This window comes from Podarcis gaigeae (genome assembly GCF_964106915.1).
Source record: "Podarcis gaigeae genome assembly, chromosome: 14".
In the NCBI taxonomy this organism is placed as follows: Eukaryota; Metazoa; Chordata; class Lepidosauria; order Squamata; family Lacertidae; genus Podarcis; species Podarcis gaigeae.
Window position 1 is genome coordinate 25,401,837 of NC_139690.1, and position 26,800 is coordinate 25,428,636.

Genomic DNA, 26,800 nt, shown 5'->3' on the forward strand with positions numbered 1-26,800 from the left:
TAGCACAGATGTTGACTTTATTTACATTTAAAAGTATTCATTTGCTGTACAGCGTCATCTCCTTGTATGGCACCGGGTTGACTTTTTTAAAAAAATAAGGAGAAATAAAACGAAGCAAGGCCGAGGACGTGTCGACTGATCTGTGTGGGAAGCAGGCACCAACAACATGACGCCCCTTTCCGAGGCGTTTGGTTAAGCAGCTGTATTTGTCTGTGCTGAGAGTTCCTGGAAGGGTGGGCGGGAGGGAGGGAGGGGGGTGTCATCAGTGCTCTGCCTTCAGCACGGCCATGTGTGAACCCAGATTCTCCTGGAGATAATACAGGAGGTGCAGTTCATAGTGTTCTCCAGACTCAGGGACCCTGATACTGTGCCTCTCTTGTGGATAGATCTAAAGAAAGAGGGGGAAAGGAGTCAATTTTCCTTCTTTCTTGAGGTATTCACATAATCTGCTGCTTCAGACGTCTTGTAAGGCCTTTATCTTTTTGCCCAGGCTTTCTTTGGCCCTGCCTTCGCTGTCTGAATTCTTATTTTTAATATGCTTTTATACTACTGCTTTACTGGTTTTAAATTCTATCACTGCATTATTGTTGCAGTGATATTATCGCTTTTGTGTCGTGCGCTGCTAGGTATCTTTCTGAATGTTTTTGGCCTACAACTCCCATGATCCCTAGCTAGCAGGACCAGTGGTCAGGGATGATGGGAATTGTAGTCTCAAAACATCTGGAGGGCCGAGTCTGAGGAAGCCTGGTTATGAGGTTTACAAATGCTTCTCTAAATGCCCCCCTTTATCACATATACAGCACAACACGATAACAGCTAATTATTATTATCATTATTATTATCATTATTATTATTTATACCCTGTCCATCTGGCTGGGTTTCCCAAGCTACTTTGGGTGGCTTCCAACAAAATATTAAAATATAGTATTCCATCAAACAATAAAAGCTTGCCTAAACAGGGCTGCCTTCAGATGTCTTCTAAATCCCCCCACAAAAGCATCTGACCCACTCAGCCCAGTGGCATAGCGTGGGGGGTGCAGGGGGGGCCGGCCGCACCAGGCGCAACATCTGGGGGTTAGGGTTAGGGGGCGCAAATCCACGGGTTAGGGGGTGCAAATTACTTGCCTTGCCCCGGGTGCTGACAACCCACGCTACGCCACTGACTCAGCCCGCCACCCCCCTGCAAACAAAACATACTGCAACCAACCAAACACAACCAACCAAGCTCTGGACCCTCCATTCTCTTGCAATGCCTATATATATATATATATATATATATATATATATATATATATATGTATATGTATATATAAAGGACCTACAGATGTGATGCTGACACAAAACCCCTGCACAAACATTATGCAACAGAACGAAATATCATTATCCCCACCCCACAACTGATCTCTCCCTCCTTCTTCCCCCAAACACACAATGTCTTTAACAATTGTGTTTCATACCAAATGTAAACATACTGCAAGAAAGACTCAACGAATTGAAAGTGGCGACGCTCTATGTACTTTCCCTTGTTGATTTGTTGGTTTTATTACACAAGAAAATCTTTAATAAAAACTTTAAAAGAAAAAAATGCTTTTATAGAGGAAGAAGCAGGAATCCTCAAACTTTGCCGGGGGGCACATTTGGAAATTGCCCTTGGCACCTCAAAGCAACTATTTCAAGAGAAGAAAAACTGGCAAGGCTCACAATTAGCACTGGTAAAAAACAACTACTAAACTAAATATAGGCAAGGGAATTAAACCAAAAGACACATTTTGGGTGAACTGGCATCGTTTTCTTACATACAGTGCTAAAGAGGAGTTGTAGTCCAAAACGGGTGGGAGGGCACCAGGTTGGTGAAGGCTGCCCTAGAGCATCTTACCTGTAGATCATAAGGCTTCGCAGCCCGGACCAGAAAACTAAGCAAGATGCTGGTATGTGCAAAATGAACATTTTCATCAAGGAATCCATGCAACAGTAACAACCGGTTGGGTCTGAAAGGACGAGGGGAGAAACAGTAAGCAAAGCTTCAGATTGTTTGAATTTGAATTTCTTCGAATCCTGGTATCGTCTGAAGATACCTATGTAGCTGATACCGGAAGAGGAGAGTGAAATAACAGACCCCCAGGGTTGGAATTTCCCCCACTGCTTTATTTTTCCCACAGCCCATTTTAATTATTCAGAAATACAGAGATTCATAAAACCAATTAGTAACAAAATGCACAAACGCAAGTCATACAGGACAACTGAAACCTGGATCTGAAAATCAGAGTGGCAATTATTTTTTCAGTTGACTATCCCTAGGAAGTGACACAGAAAGACCTTTAGGCCTGCTAAATGGGTTATGTTAACTTTTTCCAGTGTTTTTTCGTTCAACCCTCCAGTTAAAATCTAATGAATGGAAGGGAAGCTTTAAGCGGACGTGTTTGGGATTCCTTTAAAAATAAATAAATAAAGTGGGGTTTTTTAGAGTTTATAAAGAGAAATACAAAACAATCTCAAATATCCTTTTTGTCCAACATTATTCTAAGTAAAATAAAAACATGACAAAAAGAGAGAGATAAGAAGAAGAGATAGAAAAGAACTTTCAAGAGGAAATAGAAAACATGCAATTCAGAGATTAAAGAACTTCCCATTCTTAGTCTGTCCGCTATACATAAACAATAATCACTTCATCCATGTTTAGCATTCCAACAAAATAATTTGCAAACAAAGTTTTGAATTAGCTAGATCATCTAAACCATGTGAATATCACAATCCTATCAATGGCTGCTTATAAATCATATTAAGTTCAATGGAACTTACTCCCAGGGAAATACATATAGGAGGAATAGGGAACTTGTGGCCTTCCAGTTGCTGCACCCCAACTCCCAATGGCTCCTGCAGCCAGCATGACCAATGGTCAGGGATGTTGGGGAACCGCAACAACTATAGGACCACAGGCCAGCCACCCCCAGCACAGATCACAGCTGAAATGCACTTAAACTGATTTCCCCCTTGTAATAAAACAATTTAACTACTTTCGGATATTGGGCTAACGGTTCCCATATCTACAGAATATGCCTGTTCTAGTTTATTTATATACCACTCACTTTTTGGCGCAAATGCCAAGAATAAAATATGGGGTAAACCTCTGTGAAGCAAATCAAATCAAAAGCAAATCAAAACCACTGTGTGAAATCAGATCTCTCATTGATTTAGGACAGCAGAAATGTGTTCTAAGTTTTCTGGAAAACCCTCATCGCTGATCCCAAGGCTCCAAAACAATACAGTGGTACCTTGGTTACATACGCTTCAGGTTACATACGCTTCAGGTTACACACTCCGCTAACCCAGAAACAGTGCTTCAGGTTAAGAACTTTGCTTCAGGATAAGAACAGAAATCAGGCTCTGGCGGCACGGCGGCAGCAGGAGGCCCCATTAGTTAAAGTGGTGCTTCAGGTTAAGAACAGTTTCAGGTTAAGAACGGACCTCCAGAACGAATTACGTACTTAACCCGAGGTACCACTGTACACTTCCTCCAGCCTCCCATCTCTCCATTCACCGTCCCGGAAGATTTAAACACAGAATTTAAACCCCAGGCCAATAAGAAAAGGTGGGAACGGATGGCAGAATACCAGCCTAAGTCGGAAGAAGCAGACGGTGTATGTGTCTGTATGGAGGAGCTGACAAGGCCACTCTAGGATAGAAGACACAATCTTCCCTCTCAAGCCCTGTTAACAACAACTGTGGCTGATCTACAGCCAGCCACTAGGGTGGTATGTCTAATTAATGCACTTAATTAGCACTGGGGCTAATTGCGTGATTTGAGGCAGGGGGGAGGTCCGCCTGCAATTTCTTGAGGCAAAAGTTAATACTTTAATGACAACAAGGCTAGAAAAGCAGATTACTCGTAATGGGCCGTGATTATGTAAATGCCCATTCAAGTTTATTAAGTGGTTCTTTACTACCACGCAACCGTTTAAGCATTTAATTAGGCAAGAAACAGCAGCGTTAGGTCGGAATTTAGCACAGTTGGGGGTGAGGGGGGGCAGGAACACACTTACTCTGAAGGAAACTTATCCGCTTGCATAGCCACAGAGCCGAGGTAATAGCCCTGTTCGTTATTATCTGGGTGACCCATGTAGCGCTCGGTGTACCCTGTATCGTAGAAGAGCCACAGGGTGACTGGGGCACCAGCAATGGCGACCTATGGGTAAGAAGACGGTCAGCGTTGTGTTATTCTCATTAATGCATTTATTTCATAAAATGTACATATATAACGTTGGATTGTTGGGGGGGGCCGAATATGAAAGCAGTCTGCAAAAAGAATGAAACAATGAAATTAACAGTAAAAAGAAAAAGCTGAAAACCCCAATGGAAGCTTTTGTGCAATGTGACTTTTTCTTTTTTTAATATAATTTTTATTAATTTTTCTGTTTTACAATTTCAAATAGACATTTTACATCCTTAAGATATCAATGACTTCCCTTCTTCTCTTTCCATGGTTCATTTGACGTACCTTATATCCCTGCATATTTTACAAAAACTATGCCAATCGGTTTTCCGTTATTGCATCCATCAAAACTTGCTGAATTTATCTTTCAGCTGCACACAATTATTTTCCAAATATTCAATAAACGATTTCCAATCTTCTCTAAACTTTATGTTCTTCTTGTTCTCTTATTCTACATGTTAAGTCTGCGAGTTGTGCATATTCTGTCAACTTAAGCTGCCAATCTTCTTTGGTTGGGAACTCACTTGTTTTCCATTTTGGGGCTAACAAAACATGGGCTGCAGTTGCTGCATACATAAATAACCTTTTCTGTAATGTGACCTTCCTCCCTTGACATATAGCTTATGTCTCCCTTCCACAACTGATGCCACTGATGGCAGCTGTTTGTGTGTGAATTTGTGGCCACATGGAAATCAAATTGACTTTTATCAGAAAAAATTAACCCTGGATATGACTTGACTCTTTAAAAAGGGGGGGAGGGAGGTGCCACCACTCTGAAGGCCCTATTGCAGGGGTCAGCAAACTTTTTCAGCAGGGGGCCGGTCCACTGTCCCTCAGACCTTGTGGGGGGCCAGACTATCTTGGGGGGGGTGTGTGGAAATGAACAAATTCCTATGCCCCACAAATAACCCAGAGATGCATTTTAAATAAAAGCACACATTCTATCCATGTAAAAACACGCTGATTCCCGGACTGTCTGCAGGCTGGATATAGAAGGTGACTGGGCCGGATCCGACTCCCAGGCCTTACTTTGCCTACCCATGCCCTACAGCGATATTGTACAGAATCGACCAGCTGATGAGATGGTATCTGTTGGAGCCGATGGGCTGGGTATATAAAAGACCACCTTTCAAGTTATCCAGTTCCAAGTTTTATGCAACTTTATATAGTGGTACCAATACCTTTTGGTCACCGTGGGCAGAGATGACCAGCTTTTTAATTTTATGAGGCAGGCACTCGTCTTCTCCTGACTGGGGGCTGAAAGTGAATTTTTCCATACAAACTTGACCCCTTGCAAATGGGATTCTTTGGGGGAAGGACCATAGGTCAAGAAGGGTTGATCACCTGCAGAGGGTGCCAGGTTCAACCCCTGGCAGCATCTCCAGGTAGGGCTGGGAAAGATTCCCTGCATGAAACCCTGGAGAGCTGCTGCCAGTCAGTGTTGACAATACTGAGCTAGATGGACCAACGGGTCTGGCTCAGCATAAAGCATCTTCTTATGTGTTATATTTACAGATGGCACAATCAATCCTAACAAGACTTGCACTGTCAAATGAACAGGACATCTTGCAAAAGCTGGAAATGGAAACACACAACACACACACACACACACACACAGCCAGCTGTCTTGTTGCACATTATCCTACCTTGAAGATCTCTGGCTTCTGCAACAAGGCCATCAGGGAGAGGTATCCCCCGTAGGACCAGCCATGAATGCCAACCCGGTCCAAGTCGATGAATTCGTATCGGGAGGCCAAGTACTGCAAACCTTCCACTTGGTCACTTATTTCAATTTGTCCCTGTTGGAAGAAACCAACCCCCACCCCCCAAAAATAATATTAGGCTTGGAAAAATAATGGAATCATGGACAATGGGGAGGGGGAAGTGTCACCATGCACAGGGAAGGGTTAACCTTACACTCCCTAGCTGTTATTCCCCCCCCCAAAAAAAAATCAGAATCAGGCTTGGGGATAAAAGCCTTCTATGACCTCCAACGCAATGCTTTTTCCGAATCTAAATGCAACTGGGAAAGGAGGGATGAGGCCTCTAAGGCGGAATTCTATGAGATTATCTCATCTCTTAATAAAAACGCAAGGTCGCAGCACGCAGACCTGAGTCAGGACTTCTGTATCCATTGAGCAACTTACCATCTTATATTTAAAGGCACCTTCAAACTTCAGACCGCGGTGGCATGATCCCCTGTTGTCAATCACCACCACAACATAACCAAGGGACGCTAGGGTGTTCAGGCGGAAATATTTGACCCCTTTAAACCGGTTGTTCACAAGTTGCACCTGGAAGGAAGCGCAGATTAAACTTCTACATTGCACACACAGGGGCTAATTAAAAACAACATTTTTTTAATTAACAGCTTCCAAGAACAATGTTATCAACTGACCTGGGGGCCCCCATATATGAAGAGTACTGTGGGGTACTTCTTCCCAAGTTGTAGGTTGTGGGGCTTGTAGATCATCCCATAAAGCAAAAACCCTGAGGAGCTCTCGAAAGAGAAGATCTCGGGTGGAACGTAATCTGGGAGAGGCCCTGTAAGGATGCAAGCACAGCTCTCGTTTGCGTTCGGCATGGCAGAGCGGAGTTGACCATTGTATCCCAACGCTGAACATTCACAGGTTCCCAAACCCTTCAGTCCAACCCATCTCAATAACCTCAATAGCCTCAAATTTAAAGCAAGACGTATTTAGGAACAGCTTCAGATAGGTGTATGTGGGTGTCCCTACTGGCATCTAGGATGTCACCAGTACTAGCCAATAGGTGCTTTACCTGAAACAGTTATAAAAATAAGCAGTCTTGAGTGCTGTACAGTGGTACCTTGGAAGTCAAACAGAATCTGTTCTGGAAGTCCGTTCGACTTCCAAAACGTTCGGAAACCGAAGTACAGCTTCTGATTGGCTGCAGGAAGCTCCTGCAGCCAATTGGAAGCTGCGGAAGCCCTGTTGGACGTTCGGCTTCCAAAGAACGTTCGCAAACCGGAACAGTCACTTCCAGGTTTGTGGTGTTCGGGAGCCAAAACGTTTGACTTGCAAGGTGTTCAGGATCCAAGGTATGACTGTATTTCCAATGACAAAGCCTAGAAGGTTTCTGCCCTCTGCTACAAAACTGTACTGCTATCCACTGCTTCCTTTATTTTATTTTTAATAATAATAATAATAATAATAATAATAATAATAATAATTTATTATCTGTAGCCCGCCCATCTGGCTGGGTTTCCTAGCCACTCTGGGCGGCTTCCAACAAAGATAAAAATACATCAAATTGTCACATATTAAAAACTTCCCAGAACAGGAAATGTTTTCTAAATGTCAGGTAGTTGTTTATCTCTTTGACATCTGATGGGAGGGCGTTCCACAGGGCGGGCGCCACTACCAAGAAGGCCCTCTGCCTGGTTCCCTGAAGCTTTGCTTCTCGCAGTGAGGGAACCGACAGAAGGCCCTTGGAACTGGACCTCAGCGTCCAGGCAGAATGATGGGGGTGGAGACGCTCCTTCAGGTATACTGGGCCGAGGCCGTTTAGGTTTAAGTCTGTACACCCCTGCATAAAATCAGATTCTGACTGCACAACCACAATCCTTACACCAGAAGAGTTTGGATTTGATATCCCGCTTTATCACTACCCGAAGGAGCCTCAAAGCGGCTAACATTCTCCTTTCCCTTCCTCCCCCACAACAAACACTCTGTGAGGTGAATGAGGCTGAGACTTCAGAGAAGTGTGACTAGCCCAAGGTCACCCAGCAGCTGCATGTGGAGGAGCGGAGATGCGAACCTGGTTCCCCAGATTACGAGTCTACTGCTCTTAACCACTACACCACATTGGTTCTCACCAGGAAAGGGGGAACCCCAGTCACTTGGGCCAGAAATGGCCCTCCAAGGCTCACAGCCCTCAGGAGCCTCCCTAGGCCACCCTCCTCTCTCCAGAAAACCAGTCCTGCATGGCACCCTCCTCAAATGCTTTTGCCTGGCCTGGAATGTGGAGGGGTGTGTGTGTGTGTGTGTGTGTGTGTGTGTGTGTGTGGAGAAACCTCTAACTCTGGCTTGGCCTGCCAGACAGAGGCCATAGTAGCGTCTGTTGCTCTGCACACCAGGGCCATGTGGCCCACTGAAGGCTGCCCATGAGGGAATATGGCCATTGAGGTGGAAAAGGTTCCCCATCTCCACCTCACAAGAATCCCACCAGTTTTCAAGTGGCTTCCTCACATGAGAAAGCACTGCAAAATTCCTTTAGGATGCTTTGTAAGCTTTGGTTCACACATGAAACGAACCGACAAATAAAGGAAGAGTTGTCACAGAGGATGCATGAGGGCAAGGATGAAACAAGGCTCAGGGACAGGTGTCTTTTCACCTTCTTAAAAGCCTGGCGCCGTATCTGAAATACCTGCGGAATCTAAAATGGTAGCCCAGAATTCCTTGGACCTGTTGGAAATGTCATCTTCGAGGCCGGTCAGCTTGTAGAGAGACACCTCGTGCGGGTTCCTCTGGTTGCTGAATTTACAAATCACCATGTCGCAGTTCTAGAGGGCAGGAGGAGAAATAAGTGACCCCCTCTGAAAACCAGCTTGGGCCTACCAGGCAATTTCCCTCAAGGTTTATGCTGCCGTCACACGGCGGTTTATACCATTTCCCTGTTAGTTTCCATTTTCTATTTGAGCTTCCACCCAATGTAAAGGCCATCTCCAGAAATGTTGTGGAATCTCGTAGACGTTTAGTGCTCATGCCTGTGTTAATTGGTTCCAGAAATAATCAGTTTGCAAACCAATTAACCCATAAAATTGCAGGAGTAAAGTGATGAAATTCGGGGTTCTGCATCAGCACACAGTTCCTTCCTGCTATCTTCATGTGGGAACTCAGCACAGAACAAAACCACAGCGGAGGAGGTGAAATACCTGACTGACGCAGCAGGCGTAGGAGAAACCAGCTTCTGTCAGCCGCTTGATCTCCCCGGGGTTCTCGTAGTTAACAACATACAAGTGATGTTCCAAGGGGGAATCCTTTGTACCTTCAAAATATACCAGTTTTTTAGCTTCATCCACCCGGATCTGATAAAAAAAACAAACACACACACACACAAAAACACACAGAAGTGACCCAAGTTTGTACCATCAACAATTCCCAGGTTGGATTTAGTTCTAAGTTCATTTCAACTGACTATGTGGAAAGCTAATTTAAAACCCAGGTATACCTAAAGGAAGAAGTTACACCCCACTGCAGCCTCCTAGCTCAGGAAAAAAGCTCTCAGGTGAATCTTGATGCTGACCAGAGCATGAAGCGGTAGGACAGACTATACCACTCACTGCAGGGCACATACCACTTCTGACTGCAAATCCCTGCAAACTGAGGACTAGCACATCAGGAACAAGGGTTCTATCTCAGCACAAACTATGCCAACTATGTTTGGTTTCAACTAGCGGGGAGCATTCAAAAGATGTGTATCCCTCCCTAGGATGAATACTAAGACCCACATTGCCAACTTTCTTTTTTTAAAGAGGCTTCTAGCATCCGCAGAACCTGAGATATGAAGGAAAACACACAAACGCTATTCTCGTTTTCTGTTTTTGTGGGAAATTAGCCTACTTCCCTCCCTTTCAATGTCTTGTTTGCTCCCACCCCCAGAAAGACCGCTTTGGACACCAATGCCTCCGCTCAGGGGAGGAGTTGGGAATTCCAAGAGCTGCAATGCCTGTTTTCCCTCCATTACACAACTTCAATTGCATGATTATTTGGATTTCTGTGGGCATGTCCCTAACAGGTCGTGAAAACAGGGGCTGTGTACAGATTCCCGAGCCTGTGGTGGGGTTGCATAACCCCTGTGGCTGTTTCTTCATGTCCAGTTACTCTGTAGGGGCCACAGATCCATGGAACCAAGCTGCAAGATGGCGCGTCGCAGGTAGGAACACCGCTCTCTTGTTTGTTAATGGAGAGATCTGCTGTGCAGCTAACTCGGAGGAGGGCTTTTAGTGTGGCTGCCCCTGTTCTGTGTACAGTGGTACCTCGAAATATTACCTCGGGTTAAGAACTTTGCTTCAGGATGAGAACAGAAATCATGCTCTGGCGGCATGGCGGCAGCACGAGGCCCCATTAGCTAAAGTAGTACTTCAGGTTAAGAACAGTTTCAGGATAAGAATGGACTTCCAAAATGAATTGAGTATTTAACCTGAGGTACCACTGTAATAGCTGCCAAGTCAAGATACGACAGGCACCAATTTTCTGCAGTTTCTGGAAATAACTGAAGACATTTCTCTGACGACAAGCCTTCCTAACCAGACAAATTGGTTGCTGCCATCAGTGTCCACATTACATTGCGGTTCAAAAAACACAAAACAACCCCCCCCCCCCATCACATAATGTTTTTAGTTGTTTTTTGTTATCTTTTCTACACTGTTCGGTTTTCTACATTTTATGTAAGATATGTATGCGGAACGTGATCAATAAATGACAATGGCAAGAATGAACCTAAACGATAATTCCACACAAATCCCTGACTGCATTGTCTGTTCTGTTTTTCACTATGTGGGCACTGAGGTTGCATTTAAGTCCCCCCCCCCTTGATCAGACTAGCTTGATGCTCAACCCATGTTTAGGTAAAGGTAAAGGGACCCCTGACCATTAGGTCCAGTCATGACTAACTCTGGGGTTGTGACGCTCATCTCGCTTTACTGGCCGAGGGAGCCGGCGTACAGCTTCCAGGTCATGTGGTCAGCATGACTAAGCAGCTTCTGGCGAACCAGAGCAGCGCACGGAAACACCTTTTACCTTCCCGCCGGAGTGGTACCTATTTATCTACTTGCACTTTGACGTGCTTTCGAACTGCTAGGTTGGCAGGAGCAGGGACCGAGCAACAGGAGCTCACCCCGTCGCGGGGATTCGAACCACCGACTTTCTGATCAGCAAGTTCTAGGCTCTGTGGTTTAACCCACAGCGCCACCCGCGTCCCCTCCAACCCATGTTTCAGCTCATGCTTTTGGGGGTGGGGAGAGGTCAAGCACATACTTAAAATTCCCGAATGCATTTGCCAGATTAAAAATAAAATTGAAGGGTCTTACGTTGGACCCGTGTCGGCCAAGAACTTCCCATTCCCCACTGGTAATTGGCACCTCTTCTTTGATGGGACACAGGAAATCACCTGCAAAAACCAAGATCAAAATTATCGGAATGCCTGCGCGGTGGCAGGGGCTGATAGGAGCTGTAGTCCAACAGCAGGCAAAGGCTGCTTATGGGGCTGCTACAAGACCCTCTCCTGGGCTGTCACCCCACACACTTCTGAGGGCGACGGAACAACCCAGAGGGCCCCCTCTGCTGATCTTGACATGCAAGAAGGCTGGTAAGGAATCACAGAGCTGGCAGGGACTCCAAGATTCCTCTAGTCCAACTCCCTGCAAGGGAAATCTGGGCTTTACAAGCCGAAGTTTGGATCCTTGCCTGCCCAGCACAAGGCAAGCCAGTCAGTTTTGGCTGTCAAGTTCTCTAGTCTAGATTACAGAGCGAAAATGAAAATTGTTGCTTCATTTGCACACTGTATTCCACAAACGTTGGGTACCGGTCTAGACAAAGCAAAGCACCCACACTTTCCATCTTTCCTATCGGGTTCCTTTCAATACTTCAAACTCATCTTTAGAATCATAAGGACTAGCAGCTTAATTTTTTTATTTTAAAGTGGGGCGCAAGCTGACTTTCGGAAGTGCAGGATGCTTACAGCCCCAATCCAAGCCTAACGGGCGACTGCAATGCTGGGATGCCAGCCTGAAAGAAATCTCCTAAGAAATTGAATCCCCTCAACCACCTGATGCAGTTTATTCTATTTCATTTGAACTTAGGAGCAAAAAATGGCCAAAGCTGGTTACTTGGAGCAGGGAGTCCTCCACTTGAGCGCTTGTACCGGCTCTCCTTTAAAACGGTTGTGATTCTGTACAGGTGGCGGAATCCTGTTTTGCACTCAGAGGCAAAGATGAACTCTATCTCATCCTCATTGGTTTGGGGAAAAACATGGAAGATATCGTGGACCTGTTGGAACACAGGAGGGTTGGAAGTTGAACCGAAGGATGGAGATTGGGCCCGTTCGCACGCAACTGTAAACTGAGGTTTAATATTATGCGGACAAGCCTAGTCAATGCAGAACAAAGCGTTTGCCTCCCGCACCCCTTTCTTTCTTCTTCCAGCACAGTCATAGCAGTCTTTTTTCACTTTTAAGCAATGCCAGCTTTGTCTGTTTTATGTTTGAACCAGGAATCTTGGTTTATAAACAAACAAACAAACAAACAAATTTTTATTCATACCCCACCCCTCCCGGTTCAAAAAACCAGGCTCAGGACGGCTAACAACAAATTTAAAACACTTAATTGATGCAACAAAAAACAGCCTAAAATACAGTATAAAATGTGAATAACAATAAATTCAGAATTCAAAAATCAATTTAGGGGGGAAATCCATCCAATAAAGATTAGATGATCACCAGGGCTAGCTGGCTAAATTAGTCCTATTTGGGCCAGCGAGGAAACCAGGTGAGAATTAGCTTAACACAAGATCTGTTTAGTTAAGGTTTGGAGGTGGCTTGCTGTGAGACATATCTGTTTGTTTTAAACCAGGATCCCTAGTACAAGCAATTAAAGCTAAGCTGGGATTCTTTAAAACTGAAACTAAGCTCTGTCAAAGTCTTCCTCCTGGACATTCAAAGTCTTCCTTCTGGACACAAAGCATTAAGGCTGGCCAGCACAGTGCAATGGAGCACAGTTTAGTGTTACCTGAAAATATGGTCACTAGCAAAATCAGCGTACCCTGAACAACTCAGTCCTTCTCTCTCCATCACCTTTGAGGTGCCTTCCTTCCAAAATTCCCCTGCCTGTCCCCTGGAGCCTGTGTGAGCTATTTCCTGTAGGGCAGGCAAACTGACCACGCACTTTCATTTAGAAGCTGCAATAGTTGTTGAGATTCTGTAGCTGACACTTTCCCTCCACGCAGTTATAATGTTGTCAATGAACTATGACATCACACTAGGGCGTGGCTGAAGAACTTCAGACCCAGGGACTGAACGTGGCCCTTCAGGCCTCTCTATCCGGCCCTGAGGACTTCCTGTAGGATCTGCCCCTTCACTAGGCTACGCCCCTCATCAGCCCTGCTTGAATCTGGCTTGAATGTTTCCTTGGACTGTGACAATGCTTCTTGCATGCCTGGATAGAAAATCACATGATTAAGTGGGGCAGAGGCGAAGCCTCTGACGTGGGTGTGGCCTGAACTTAAGTCTGTTGCACAAAGGCAAGAGCCACACCCGTTGCTCCGCCCACTTTTGCCTCTTGCTCCACCCACCACTAGCATGCGGCCCCCGGACTGTCACCCAGGTGGCTAAATGTGGCTCTTGGTCTAAAAAGCCTCCCAGCTCCTGATCTAGGAGCTGCTAGCAGGACTTCGCTCAAGGGGATAACATTCTTACATTTATCCAGATGTCTGTTGTTTCCTCATAAACAATCAGCGGCGTGACAGAGTCGGGCACTGCGTCGATCAGCTTCTGCCTCTCCATGGCGTCCTCTTCCACGGGGATAAATAAAGCGGGGGGAAGGAGCACAATTTGAAGCCGCGTTTGAGAGCGATCAAGCAAGATGGCCCAAGCACTGTGGACGGAAGGGGGAGAGCTTCGGAACATGGCAAGAGCTATGGCTGAGCACTGCAATAGACACCCCAGCTCCCACAACCCCAGCTGGAGAGATCCGAACCCAAGTCCCTGTGGATGCCAGTGGGGCTTGCTTCCACGTTTCTGAGCACAGTTCCAAGTGTTGGTGCTGAGCTTTAAAGCCCTAAACGGCCTCAACCCAGTATACCTGAAGGAGCATTTCCATCTCCATCTTTCAGCCCAGACACTGAGGTCCAGCGCCGAGGGCCTTCTGGCAGTTTCCTCACTGTGAGAAGTCAAGTTACAGGGAACCAGGCAGAGGGCCTTCTCGGTACTGGAAGGCCCTCCCATCAGATGTCCAGAAGATAAAGAACTACACAACTTTTAAAAGACATCTGAAGGCAACCCTGTATCAGGAAGATTTTAATGTTTGATGTTTTATCGCTTTTTTATTGCTACTAATATTCTGTTGGGAGCCAGGAAACCCAGCTAGATGGGCAGGGTATAATCATCATCATCATTATTATCCAAGGAAGAGATTTGGACACTGAGCTCAGCAAAAAACAGCTATGGACTATGCAAGGGCCATTTGGAACAAATGAAGAAGGCTGATTTCATATCATATCAATCACAAATATGTTGTATTATAAATGTTATTGTTATTTATTTTGCAATGCCCCTCAATCGGGTCTCAAAAGCAATATAGCAAACTGCTTAGAAGCATGTTAATGGAAAGGAATCAAAGCATTGCAAGAGGTGTTGAAATTTTGAGAGGTTGGATAGTTACAATGGAGTGGTCTCAGGGTGCACATTTTTATTTAATATTATTACTATTTATTATTATTATTATTATCATCATCATTAAATAATGTATTTTAAATATTATTATTATTAAAATAAATAAAAAGTAAAAAAAGAAGCATATGTTGGCACTAAGTCGTATGTACCGTAATAAAAAATAACATTTATTTATTTCATAGAATCAAAGCATTGTAGAGTTGGAAGGTACCCCGAGGGTCATCTAGTCCAACCCCCTGCAATGCAGGAATCACAACTAAAGCATCCATGATAGGTGGCCATCCAACCCCTGCTTAAGAACCTCCAAAGGTTTATTATATCTGTTGACCACCTTCTTTCCTCCAAGGAGATCAAGGTGGCAAACATGGTTCTCCACTCCCCATTTTATCTTCATAACAACCCTGCAAGGTAGGTTAAGCTGAGAGAAAATAACTGGCCCAAGGTCACAGTGAGCTTCACGGCCAAGCGGGGATTCGAACCCTGGGATCCCACGTCCTGGGCTGATCCTCTAACCATTACGCCACACCCAATAATAATAAAGCCCTCCAACACAAGGAGTTTGCCTCCTGCTCAGAACAGTCCAGTTCCAGCCAAGAGCTGCTGGAGAAATGCAGGAAACCATAAAAACACGCACTATTTCCCCTCTCGGGTCCATCCTGCTCGAGTGATATACTCCACGCCTTCAAACAAGATCTCGAAGGGCTGGACGAGTTCCTTGTCAACCACATCGGAAATCTGCCAAGAGAGGTGAGGATGAGGGAAGTACCATTCAAAAAAGCTCTCCCAAAGTGTGCTCTAGGACTGCTTTTAAGAGGTCTTAAATAAATTTTAAAAAATTGTTTTCTCCATTGTGGTTTGTTGTTTGCTACCCTCCAGGCTCCTCTGGGAGGATGGGTGGCATACGCATTTAATACATAAAATAAAAATATAAGCTACTAATTTCACTAATTACTGTGATTGTAATTCATTAATGCATGGTTTGCACATTAATGGACTTGTTTCAGGTAATATGCATCTTAATTAAATTAACCCCAAAATAAAAGGTAAAGGTAAAGGACCCCTGGACAGTTACATCCAGTCAAAGGCCACTGTGGGGTTGTGACGCTCATCTCGCTTTCAGGCCGAGGGAGCTGGCATTTGTCCACAGACAGCTTTCTGGGTCATGTGGCCAGCATGACTAAACCGCTTCTGGTGCAATGGAACACCGGGACGGAAGCAAGCCAGAGCACACGGAAACGCGGTTTACCTTCCCGCTGCAGCGGTACCTATTTATCTGCACTGGTGTGTTTTCGAACTGCTAGGTTGGCAGGAGCTGGGACAGAGCAACGGGAGCTCACTCCGTCATGGGGATTCGAACTGCCGACCTTCTGATCGGCAAGCCCAAGAGGCTCAGTGGTTTAGACCACAACGCCACCTGTGTCCCCGCAATATATAGGCATTAATCCTACCAATTCACAATGATCATTTATTTATTCATTCATTTATTCATTTTGCTGCACTGATATCCCCCTCCTCCAGGAGCACAAGGGGGCATACAGTGTTTGCCCCCTTCTCAATTAGTCCCAACAACAACCCTGGGAGACAGGATGGGCTGAGAGGCTCAAGGTCTGCTTCATGGCTGAGTGAGAATTTGAACCCTGGTTTCCCTCAGCTCCTTAGTCCGACACTCTAACCAGAACACCACACTAGTTTTAAAAGATTTTAAAATGGCTATAATGCAAACCATGTGAAATATACCTCCCGTTTTCCAGTGCAAGAATCCAAACCTTTGCCCCCCCCCCCGCTGCCATTTGGGCATGTGGCCCCCAGAGGATTTGAAACAAGCCAATGTGGCCCTCGGAACGGTAATGGCTAGCCACCCTTGTCTGAAGGGGTGCCTCATGTTTCTTGCCCCATTTGCTTTCCAGCAGTTGCCCCATTTGCCACCAGGCTAGACAAGTCACCAAACTGATTCGAATGAGGCGAAACAGAACATCAGACTTACTCTGCCCTCAGCATTGATGGTTATTTCAGACAGCTTGAAAGTTACTTTGGGGTTAGCGGTACCTAAAAAAGAAAAGACAGCAGTCAATGGTCACTAAGGAATGGCAGAATTATTTCAGGGTAGTGTCCTGGGCATTTCAGGGCATTTTCTGCTGCTGCCCCTACACATGGAAATGGCTTTTCAATTATTTGCTTCCAACACCTTGTAAAGATGTATCTTTTTGCACAAGCTTTCCTTATTCTATAAGGTTGGATCCTGTAACATTGATAATTTTTTATGGCTTCCCCCCCTCTCTGTTTTTTACTATAGTGTTTGAGAGTTTCATGTTGATCTGACCACTCAGAACATTTTAAAATCTTGAAGTGATTTGGAAATACAGTGGTACCTCAGGTTACATACGCTTCAGGTTACATACGCTTCAGGTTACAGACTCCGCTAACCCAGAAATAGTGCTTCAGGTTAAGAACTTTGCTTCAGGATGAGAACAGAAATCGTGCTCTGGTGGCGCGGCGGCAGCAGGAGGTACCATTAGCTAAAGTGGTGCTTCAGCTTAAGAACAGTTTCAGGTTAAGTACGGACCTCCGGAACGAATTAAGTACGTAACCCGAGGTACCACAGTGGTACCTCGGGATGTGAATGGGATTCGTTCTGGAGCCCCGTTCGCATCCTGAACAGAACGTAAGATGCGACTACACGTCTGCACGTGTCGCATTTCACCACATGCGTGTGACATCATTTTGACCGTCTGCGCATGCGTGAGGGGCGAAACCTGGAAGTAACGCGCTCCGTTACTTCTGGGTCGCCGCGGAGCGCAACCCGAAAATACTTATTCTGAAGCGTATTTATCCCGAGGTATGACTGTACTTTTTAAGTGACATAGTAATCCAGGAGTGAACCCAATGCTAGTCCTACTCAGAGTAGGCCTGTTGAAATTAACGGACGTTGCTAACACAGACCCATAAACGTGAGCGGCTCTAGCACTTTGTTGGATATACTGTAACCCAAAGCAAATAAATTTCACACTGAAATGGAAAGGAACTCCTGGTGGCTTTCACTAGGATGAAACCGCCCCCATTTGAGCCATAGCACAATCTATCTCACCGGTTTTGGGGTACCGAAAGGAATCTGTCCTCCTCGTCTCCAACATGGGGGATGTGACATGAATTATCTCCACCTCCGACTCGTCATTCTCTTCATACAGAATTCTAAGGATTTTGCCTCCACCTACAGCTACCAGAAAGATGGATGCAAAATGAATTTCAATTGGAACAAATGCAAGGTTCTGCATTGGCAGGTATAACCAGCTGCACAAATATAAGATGTGGGACATCTGGCATGTGAAAAGGATCTAGGGGTCTTAGGAGACCACGAGTCAACAGTGTTATGCAGCAGTGAAAAGAGTTAATGCTAATCTGCATACTTACTCATCTCTGAATCGGGACACCACCAGTAGCCAGAGTATCTGTCAAACTCTTCCTGTAGCACAAAGGTAGCAACTCCAGCAGACTTGGGGTCCTCTTCAATGTTGGCGAATTCTATGCAGGCAATGCCAAGAAACATTATTTTTCAGAGAGAAGAATGCCCATGGAAAGCTTGAAGCATGCATTGTGACTCATAAAATGTCCATTATTGTAGCTGGAATGGCAAGGACTCCACCCCACAGGGGGGATGGAGAACCCCTCTGGCTCTCTGGACCAGGCCCTTAAGATGGTCAGCTTTGCAGGCCAGATATGATGAGTGGACCTATCAAAATTCATTGGATAACTTTGCAAGTCTCCACCATCCTGCTTTAAACTTCTAATCTCGGAGGTTTAAAAGGGGACTGCAGAGGCTCAAGCAGGAGCAAGGGGAGTTGTCTTAACATTCTTTGCAAAAGCACTCTTTGAAACAGCCGACCTCCTTCTCCTTTAAGCACCTGACTGACAGAGTAGGTCAGCCAACTGCCAACTGCACCAATATTTAAAAGAGCAGAGTTGCTTCAAAGAGGGCTTTGGCAAAGGACTTGTGCTTTGCAAAAGCACTCTTTGAAGCAACTCTGCTTCTCTTTTAAGAGAGTGGGATGGTGGCAGCCAAATTTTATTTGTCTACCACTGGATTAAAACACGTCGACATCTGCATGCATGGACTGGCTTGCCTAAATAAACATGTTTCAAGCAGACACTGAAAGGAGTTCAGCAAAGGCACCTTCCTGAAGTCAACAAGCTGGGGATTCCAAAGTGTAGGTGCCACTACACTAAAAGATCCATTTCTCCCAACTGCAGAATTAGTATTATGTGGCACCTGTAACAGTGCCAGTTCTGCAAACTGAAGTGGGCACATTCTCTACAGACCCCATGTCAGAGACAGATGGCCCTCCTACTCTGTTGGGGCATCCTTGCCCGTGAGGAATGCGTCACCCAGTCGGCTCACGTGTAACTCCCAAGCCACTTTTGCCTCCTCACACTGCCCCACTCGTGCTGCCCTCAACTTTCTTCTGCTTTTGTCCCATGCTAAAGGTAACCATACCTTTGTGTACAAATGTCAACCTCCGTTCTTCTTTGGTTGCTAGATTGGAGATCCAGATGTCGTTGCTATGGATAAAAGCAATCCAGTTTGGATCTGCTGGGCAGAGCTTGGGATCCATCCGTATGTTTGGACAGCTCGTCTCTACCAAATTGGGCTGCAAGGGTTGTTTCTGCAAAAAAAATGACCGCGGGAGAGAAAGACGCTGGAGAGCAGCCCTTTTGAACTAGTGAATCCTTCCCATGGGGCGCAAGGAATTTTTGCAGAAAGTGTCTGGGATGCAGTGAGAGTCAGCGAGAGTGAATCGCCTTACGGACTTTATTAGCTTAGGGAAAATGGAGAGTAAAGGGAGGGGTATCAAATGGACCGGGAGATGTTTCTCACCTTCTCTCACAATATTATTTCATTATTCATTTATTTCAAATGTGTATAACTCGCCCTTCCTTCACCAAAAGATGCCACAATAAGAAAATCACACAATAAGAAAATCACACAAATAAGCCATGCTGCAGACAGCAATTAAAAGCAGCATTTGTTCATTTAGAATAGTGCATGCTACTTTCAAATAAAGAATATTAGAAGTCAATGGGTCACAACCTCTTCTAGGAGTGAATCCCACACCATGCACAGTGTGAAGAATTCCTTCCTTTTGCCAGTCAAGAATCTTCTGATACTCAGCTTCATTGGATGGTCCAGAGTTCCAGTGCTATGAGAGAGGAGACTGAAGGAAAACTCCTCCAGAAGATCTCAGTTGGTGGGGAGGATCAGCACCACATGGCTAATTGTCCCCCATGTTACAGAGGCCCAACTGGCCTCCACTAGCAGTCAGGCACCTCCGGTTACACATTGTGGAACACACTTCCAACAAGAATGTGGCAAGCACCTAAGAGCCTCAGAAGAGCCTGCAGGATCAGGCCAAAGGGAGCCCCTCTAGCCCATTATCCTGTTCTCACAATGGCCAGCTAGGTGCCTCCACGTGAAACCGCCAAGTAGGTAAAGGTAAAGGACCCCTGGATGGTTAAGTCCAGTCAAAGGCGACTCATCTTGCTTTCAGGCCAAGGGAGCTGGCATTTGTCCACAGACAGCTTTCTGGGTCAAGTGGCCAGCAGGACTAAACTGCTTCTGGCGCAACGGAACAATGTGACGAGTGCCAGAGTGCACAGAAACACCGTTTAGCTTCCTGCTGCAGATATACCTATTTATCTACTCGAGCTGGTATGCTTTCAAGCTGCTAGGTTGGCAGGAGTTGGGACAGAGCAATGGGAGCTCACCTCAACTGCGCAGACTTGAACTGCCAACCTTCCGATCGGCAACCCCAAGAGGCTCAGTGGTTTAGACCACAGCGGCACCTGCTCCCACTCTCCAAGCAGGACCTGAGCACAGAGCACTCCCTCCTGCTGTTTCCAGCAACTGTCACACACACTTTTGATTTTCAGTTGTCTCTTAGAGACCTTTTTCAATGTAGATAGGCCTATGTAACTGTCTACATTTTTTGATCATTTTGATGACATTTCCCCCCTTTAGTTTTCATGTTGTTTTGCATTTTATAGCATATTGCATTATATCTTTTATTGTGGGGTTTATGTTTCAGCTATTTTATTTTTTGTTGTCCCCCACCATGCTATACTGTATGAACTGACAACATATACACATGCTTAAATAAATAAATAAATAAATAAATAAATAAATATCAACCCCGGAAGTTTGGACAACTAGCAAATAATTGTAACCCGCTTCCAGCACTGAGGTCAGGCTGCACTTTCCCTTTAGCCTCCTCCCTCCAGAGGGCGCTGTACCTAAAACCCAGGGCACAGAGCAGTTCACAAAAGTCTAGCTTGCCATCTTTTATTACCGTGAACCCATGGGGACCTCCATCTTTCACGTGGTAAATCCCACTTCCGGCTTGGAACAGGAAGGTGCCACTTTCTTGGTGATAATCGTAAGAGGCGATACCAACCGTCCCGATCCGCTTCCTTTCCCGCAGCAGCTCCTCCTCCCGAGAGTACATCCCATAATCAAGGCTGGCCTGACCGGGAGAAAGCAAGAGGGAGAAAACTACAATCCACAGCCTGTGTTTTCTTTTGTTGTTAGGGTGTTTTTTCACTGCCACTGAGGGTTTTTGTTTGTTTTTTACATTGTCAAAGAAAATCCAAAGTGTCATTTAGTTTCACTTTAGGGTTTCTACTTTGTAGATTAAAAAATATATATATTAAGCAGATTAAATATAGATTAAATATCTTGATATTCAGCTAAATCAAGAGCAGACCCACCGAAATCAATGGAAGTCCCAACAATTTCTGTGGGTTTACTCTTGAGGATGAGTAACAGTGGACATCTCCCATAATGAACAAACACTTGCTGAATTGTGCTCAAAGACCTCTGCAATGCCTTTTTCCTTAAGAAAACTCCAGCAACCAGGTTGAGGCAATCTACATTAAATGCTTTTTAGGCAAATGGAAGAAGGATCTGTCTCAACAAAGGGCAGTTCACCAAATGCATACAAGCAAAAAATATTAAAAATGGAAAATGCTTTGAATTTTTAATTGGCAACGAGTGTAGCTAGGCAGAGGAAGAGCTGGAACAAACATTAGAGCTGCTAAGATTCCCTTTGCTAATGGGTTTTCATCTTTGACAGCTGCCAGTCTCTCAAACAGGGCATGTCATTACCTGGAAGACTGTCCACTGGAAAAGGAGAAAGGGAGGGGATGAAATGTGTAAGATTCAGGCTAGTCACCTACGTGAAAAAGATCCAAGAGGGGCTTCCAGCTGAGCAAAAGAATCGCAGCCTTGTTTATGTTTTTGGGAACTTCAGAATAGAAAAGCGTATTTTCTCTGTTCTCACCAGACATTGCTGAGTATTAAAAAACAAAACACAGTTTGCAATTTATTTATTTTTGCATTAGCAGAATACCAAGCAGATAAGAAAGAGAGAAACCAAATGCTGTTGGGAGACTTTAAAACCCAAAACTACCATGATTTATAGAACAAACCCTTTTCGATGCAGTTCTATTTTTATTTTCATTTTCAGACAGTATTATTTTAACAATTCACTATTCAGCTAATAAAGTTAATAACAAGTAGCTGATTCGGCTTGTAACCAATTCAATTAAAACAAATCTGCACATTTCCCAAAATCTTAAGGAAATAAGAATATAACATGAACCTTCCTGGCTTAAACTGAGTATGAATCTTCACATGGCATTATTTCCACCACCCCGATAACTGGTATTTAGAGACAGACTGGCTCGGTTTGAACTAAACCATGGCTCACTGCTCTGTGAACCCAACATAGGTGGCCAGGAGGACGTCTGATGAGTTTATTCTCACTTTTAAGGGTTACACATGCCAGCTTTATAACCCATGATTTAAAGCTGGGTTGCTTGGAAACTAACCATGGTTTGTTGCAAACCAGGATCCCTGGTTCATACACATTGCTTAGCTGAGATTCTTTGAAAGCAACACTAAACACAGCAGAAATCCTCCATGCTGCGTGGGAAGCTGTCAAAACTTACCCAGGTAATAGACCCTGTCCGAGTGGGGGCTCTCTGCATCCGTCCTCCTCACGAAGGTGAAGTCATGGGGTGCCTTGGCCATCAGGCAGCCATGGTCCTTCCTGGTGTCATTCAGCAGCTTCTTCAGGTGGCTCCAGGAATACCTCTCCACGTAGTACGGTTCCAGCTTGGCCTTCTCCCCAGGCGCCACATTCTCCCTGTGCTCGGACGTTTCAAAGATTTCAAGCCCTGGCTGCTCAGTCTCCATTGCAGCTGCCATATTGCATGTTGATTCCTGGAAGGGAAAACCCCACAAAACCTCTTTGAGCTGCAGCAACCTCTCCCCAGCAGACGGGCCAGAGAGCCACCACATGAACTGGAGAGGTTCTCCGATGTTTCAGGAAGGGAGACTTTCCAAGTCTACCTGGAGATGCTGGCGACTGAACCTGAGACCTCACCTCCAAAAAGGGGAATTGCAGAGCTGGAAAAGGTTGGGAACCAAAACGATCAAGGAGGTAGAGAGAGATTCCCTTATGTTGCAGCGCTTGGGACCTTTAGGTTTCGAGGAAAGGAGAGTTGAGAGGTGACATGATAGTTTATTAAAATAAAACATGCGGGGCAAGGAGAAAACGGATAGAGAAAAGTTTTTCTCCACCTCTCGTGACTCTGGAATTCATGGCTATCCAATGAAGGTGAATGTTGGAAGATTCAGGACAGATAAAATACAGTGGTACCTCGGGTTAAGTACTTCATTCGTTCTGGGGGTCCGTACTTAACCTGAAACTGTTCTTAACTTGAAGCACTACTTTAGCTAATGGGGCCTCCTGCTGCCACCGCACCGCCGGAGCACAATTTTTGTTCTCATCCTGAAGCAAAGTTCTTAACCTGAAGCACTATTTCTGGGTTAGCCAAGTCTGTAACCTGAAGCGTATGTAACCCAAGATACCACTGTAAAGTCCTTGCTCCCACAGGTAAACTATGGAACTTGCTCAGTGATGGCTACCAACTAGGATGGCCTTCAAAAAGGATTGGGCAAATTCATAGAGGAGATGGCTATCAAAGCCTGCTAGCTATGCTCTGCTTGCATGTTTGGAGGCAGCAATGCTCCTGAATGCCACTTGCAGGAAACGGCAGGAGGGGAGAGGGCTCTTGGGCTCCTGTCCTGCTTGAAGGCTTCCCACAGGCACCTGGTGGGCTCATTGGCCAGCTCCAGCGAGATCCTCTTATGTACTTCTGCAGCTGACTTTCCAGCCCTACCTGCAGAGCAGGGCAACTAAGATGATCAAAGGTCCGGAAACCAAGACTTGTGAGGAACAGCTGAGGGAGTTGGATCTGTTTAGCCTGGGAAAGAAAAGATATGATGGCCATCTTCAACTATCTCAAGAGCTGTCACATGGAAAATGGAGCTAGCTTGCTTTCTCCTGCTCTGGAAAGTAGGACACTAATGGATTCTAATGACAATAAAGGAGATTCCGACAAAACATCAGGAAAAACTTTCTAACACTAAGAGCTGTTAGAGTCAGACAGTGAAACAGACTCTCTCAGAAGGCGGTGGACTCTCCTTCCTTGCAAGTTTTTAAGCAGAGGGTGGATGCATTATCAAGCTGAGATTCCTGCATCGCAGGGGGTTGGACTAGATGACCCTCAGGGTCCCTTCTGATTCTATGATCCTGTGATCGTTTGCTCTGCCACTGAGCTGCAGTTCTTCCTCAGCCTTGGAATCTGCTTTTTGCTGATGCCCCATCTATACTGCACATTTAAAGCTGTATCACACTACTTTGAATAACCCCAAAGAATTCTGGGAGCTGTAGTTTGTTAAGGGTACCAAGTTTTAGTGAGAGATCCCATCCCCCGTCCCCCCGTCCCCCAGAGCTACAATTTCTCTGTCAATCATTTGACAGAGTTTGACTGTCAATCATTCTTCCCAGGGAACTGTGGGGGTTGTAGCTCCGGAAGGCAATAGGGGTCATGCAGTGACTGTGTAAAGCTTTAAATGTTTTTGTGCACATAGGGCCTGAATGGGACCAAGAGTCAATCTGGTTCCTTTGACATTGTTTACACAATTCTTCAGGGGTTATTTCCATGTTATTTTCCAGCCCCACCTGGGGATGCTGGAAATTGAGCCTGGAAACTTCTACATACCAAGCAGATGCTCCACCATTGAGCTACAGCCCTTCCCCTCAAATGAGATTTCTGGTCTCATGTCCTGAACATAAGGAAATAGGGAGCCGACATGTACCAACCACTGGTCCATCTTGCTCAGCATCAGGGCAGCAGTTTCTCAGGCTTTCTGGATCCCTCCCAACCCCACCTCCAGATGCCTGTGATTGAATTCGGGACCTTCTGCATACCAAGCAGGTGCTCTTGCCACAGAACCACCAGCCCTTCCCCCTAACAAAAACTGACTGATGCCTTATAGGGCGTCAGATCGTTGGTCTGCCTAGCTCAGCGCTGCCTACACTGACTGGCAGCAGATCTGCCGGGTTTCAGGCCGGAAATCTCCCCCAGCCCTACCTGCAAATGTGGCGGGGTTGAACCTGGGACCTTCTGCATGCCAAGCAGGTGTTCTGCTCCTGAGCTTCCGCCTTTCCCCTGCCGGGAGGTGGGTAAGAAAAACACACGATCACCTCTACTCCTGGGTGGCCAGTGCCCCCGCTGCCCACCCTCTCTCCCCCTTTCTCTGGCCACGGAGGGCAGAGGCGGAGGGGCGTCGTTGCTCTCTGTGCCAGAAAGGCTGGTGGGGGAGAGGAGAGATCTCTGTGTACCGGAGGTGGGGGGCGCGCAAATGACCCGCTGGCCTGGCCGGCGAGGGGCGCGCAGGGCGCAACCTACTCCAGCCTTGCGCAGGGCGCGGCGCGCTCTCTTGGGGGATCCTGCTGCGTCCGAATGGGGGGTGGGGTGGGGTGTCAGGCCTGCTGCTCTTCCCCGTCTCCCCGGGGTGGGGTGTTGCTTGTGTGTGTTGTGCGGGGGGGGGGGGATTCCGTCCTTACTCACCCCCGGGGGCGGCGCGTCCCTGGCCGGTTCCTCCTCGTCTTCCTCCTCCTCCTCCTCCTCTTGCTGCCGCTTTGCTGATGTTGCAGCGGCGCTTCCGCTTCCTCGTCTGCCTCTGGCGGCAGGAGCGGCGCCCCACGCCCTGCCGGAGCCCGCGCGCTCCTCACACCGCCCCCGCCGGGCACGGAGGAAGCCCCGGAGCCCACGCGAGAGAGCCAGGGACCGGCGCACGGGTGCGCAATCCGGGCGCAGCGCAGCCGCGAACGCTGCGGCCCACCGCTCCGGAGAGGGGAGGAAGGCGAGCCCCACAGACTCAGAGCCAAGCGGCAGCAGAGAGGTTTTTTTTTTATTTCTTATTTCTGCGCACCTCCACACCTTTAGCTGAAGAGCAGGATAAAACTGCTTTCATCTGCTTTTATTTTGCATACAGGGCGCGCATGTTATCTTATTTCAATCATAAAATTTATACACCGCTTGATTGCAAACACACACGCGCACACACCCTCAAAGGCCAGATGACAGCAAAAACCGCAAAGATTTTAGAGGGGACATTTAGAATAAGATCTATTATTTTATTATTAATGCAAACCTCCAAAATGTATTTTGTATAGTTAAGTTTTTACCTCTTATCTTCAGCACATTTTATTTTATTGCTATGGCTAGTGGCTGATGCAAAGAAAAGATTCTTCTGAGCTGAGCTGATCACCTCAAAGCCGTTTACAAAAAAAGAAATAAAATTATCCATAAGGAATTGTTGTTGTTTTATATGCCACCCATCTGATTGGGTTGCCTCAGCCACTCTGGGCAGCTTACAACAAAAATATTAAAACACACAGTAAAACAGCAACCATTAAAAGCTTTCCTGAACAGGGCTGCCTTCAGATGTCTTCCAAAAGTCAAATCGTTGTTTATATGTGTTACATAGATGGGAGTGCATTCCACAGGGCAGGAGCCACTACCAAGAAGGCCCTCTGGCTGGTTCCCTGTAACTTCATGTCTCACAGTAAGGGAACCGCAATTGGGGTGGAGATGCTCTTGTAGGTATACAGGGCTGAGGCCGTTTAGGGCTATAAAGTCAGCACCAACTCTTTGAATTGTGCTCTTAAACGATTTGAGGCCTTTGATAAGTTAAAAAGAGGCAGAGAGTTCCAAAGTGCAGATGCTGCCACACAAAGAGATCTAGTTATTTCAAGTGCAGAACAGGTATTATGT

The 26,800-nt window shown here is 45.9% G+C and overlaps 1 protein-coding gene across 5 annotated transcripts; it reads right to left on the minus strand.

The window, feature by feature from the left end:
* DPP8 (dipeptidyl peptidase 8) lies at window positions 1–25,869 on the minus strand. Of its 5 annotated transcripts, none has more exons than XM_083713118.1 (21): window positions 25,592–25,690; window positions 25,112–25,189; window positions 22,619–22,892; window positions 21,845–21,957; window positions 20,959–21,132; window positions 19,110–19,278; window positions 18,029–18,139; window positions 17,706–17,834; window positions 16,605–16,666; window positions 15,255–15,355; window positions 13,646–13,823; window positions 12,063–12,222; window positions 11,265–11,344; window positions 9,108–9,260; window positions 8,600–8,735; window positions 6,609–6,754; window positions 6,358–6,504; window positions 5,857–6,009; window positions 4,041–4,183; window positions 1,877–1,988; window positions 1–388 (listed from the first exon to the last, which is right to left on the minus strand). In XM_083713118.1, the coding sequence occupies exons 2-21, from the start codon at window positions 25,148–25,150 to the stop codon at window positions 263–265; spliced, it is 2,706 nt and encodes a 901-aa protein (XP_083569244.1). In that variant the 5' UTR covers window positions 25,151–25,189; window positions 25,592–25,690; the 3' UTR covers window positions 1–262. The 5 variants fall into 5 exon arrangements, with proteins under 5 accessions (XP_083569244.1, XP_083569245.1, XP_083569246.1 ...); XM_083713119.1 differs by having other exon boundaries at window positions 25,588–25,661; XM_083713120.1 differs by having other exon boundaries at window positions 25,363–25,593.
* Window positions 25,870–26,800: the final 931 nt, after the last annotated feature.

Excerpts from the sequence above, each read along its gene's own strand:
- DPP8 (XM_083713118.1), bottom strand. The coding sequence starts at position 25,150 with ATGCAGAAGGTCCCAGGTTCAACCCCGCCACATTTGCAG. Across the intron at positions 19,279-20,958 it reads GAGGTCCCCATGGGTTCACG|AAACAACCCTTGCAGCCCAA; the intron begins GTAATAAAAGAT and ends TTTTTTTTGCAG. Across the intron at positions 15,356-16,604 it reads CCATCAATGCTGAGGGCAGA|ATTTCCGATGTGGTTGACAA; the intron begins GTAAGTCTGATG and ends CTCTCTTGGCAG.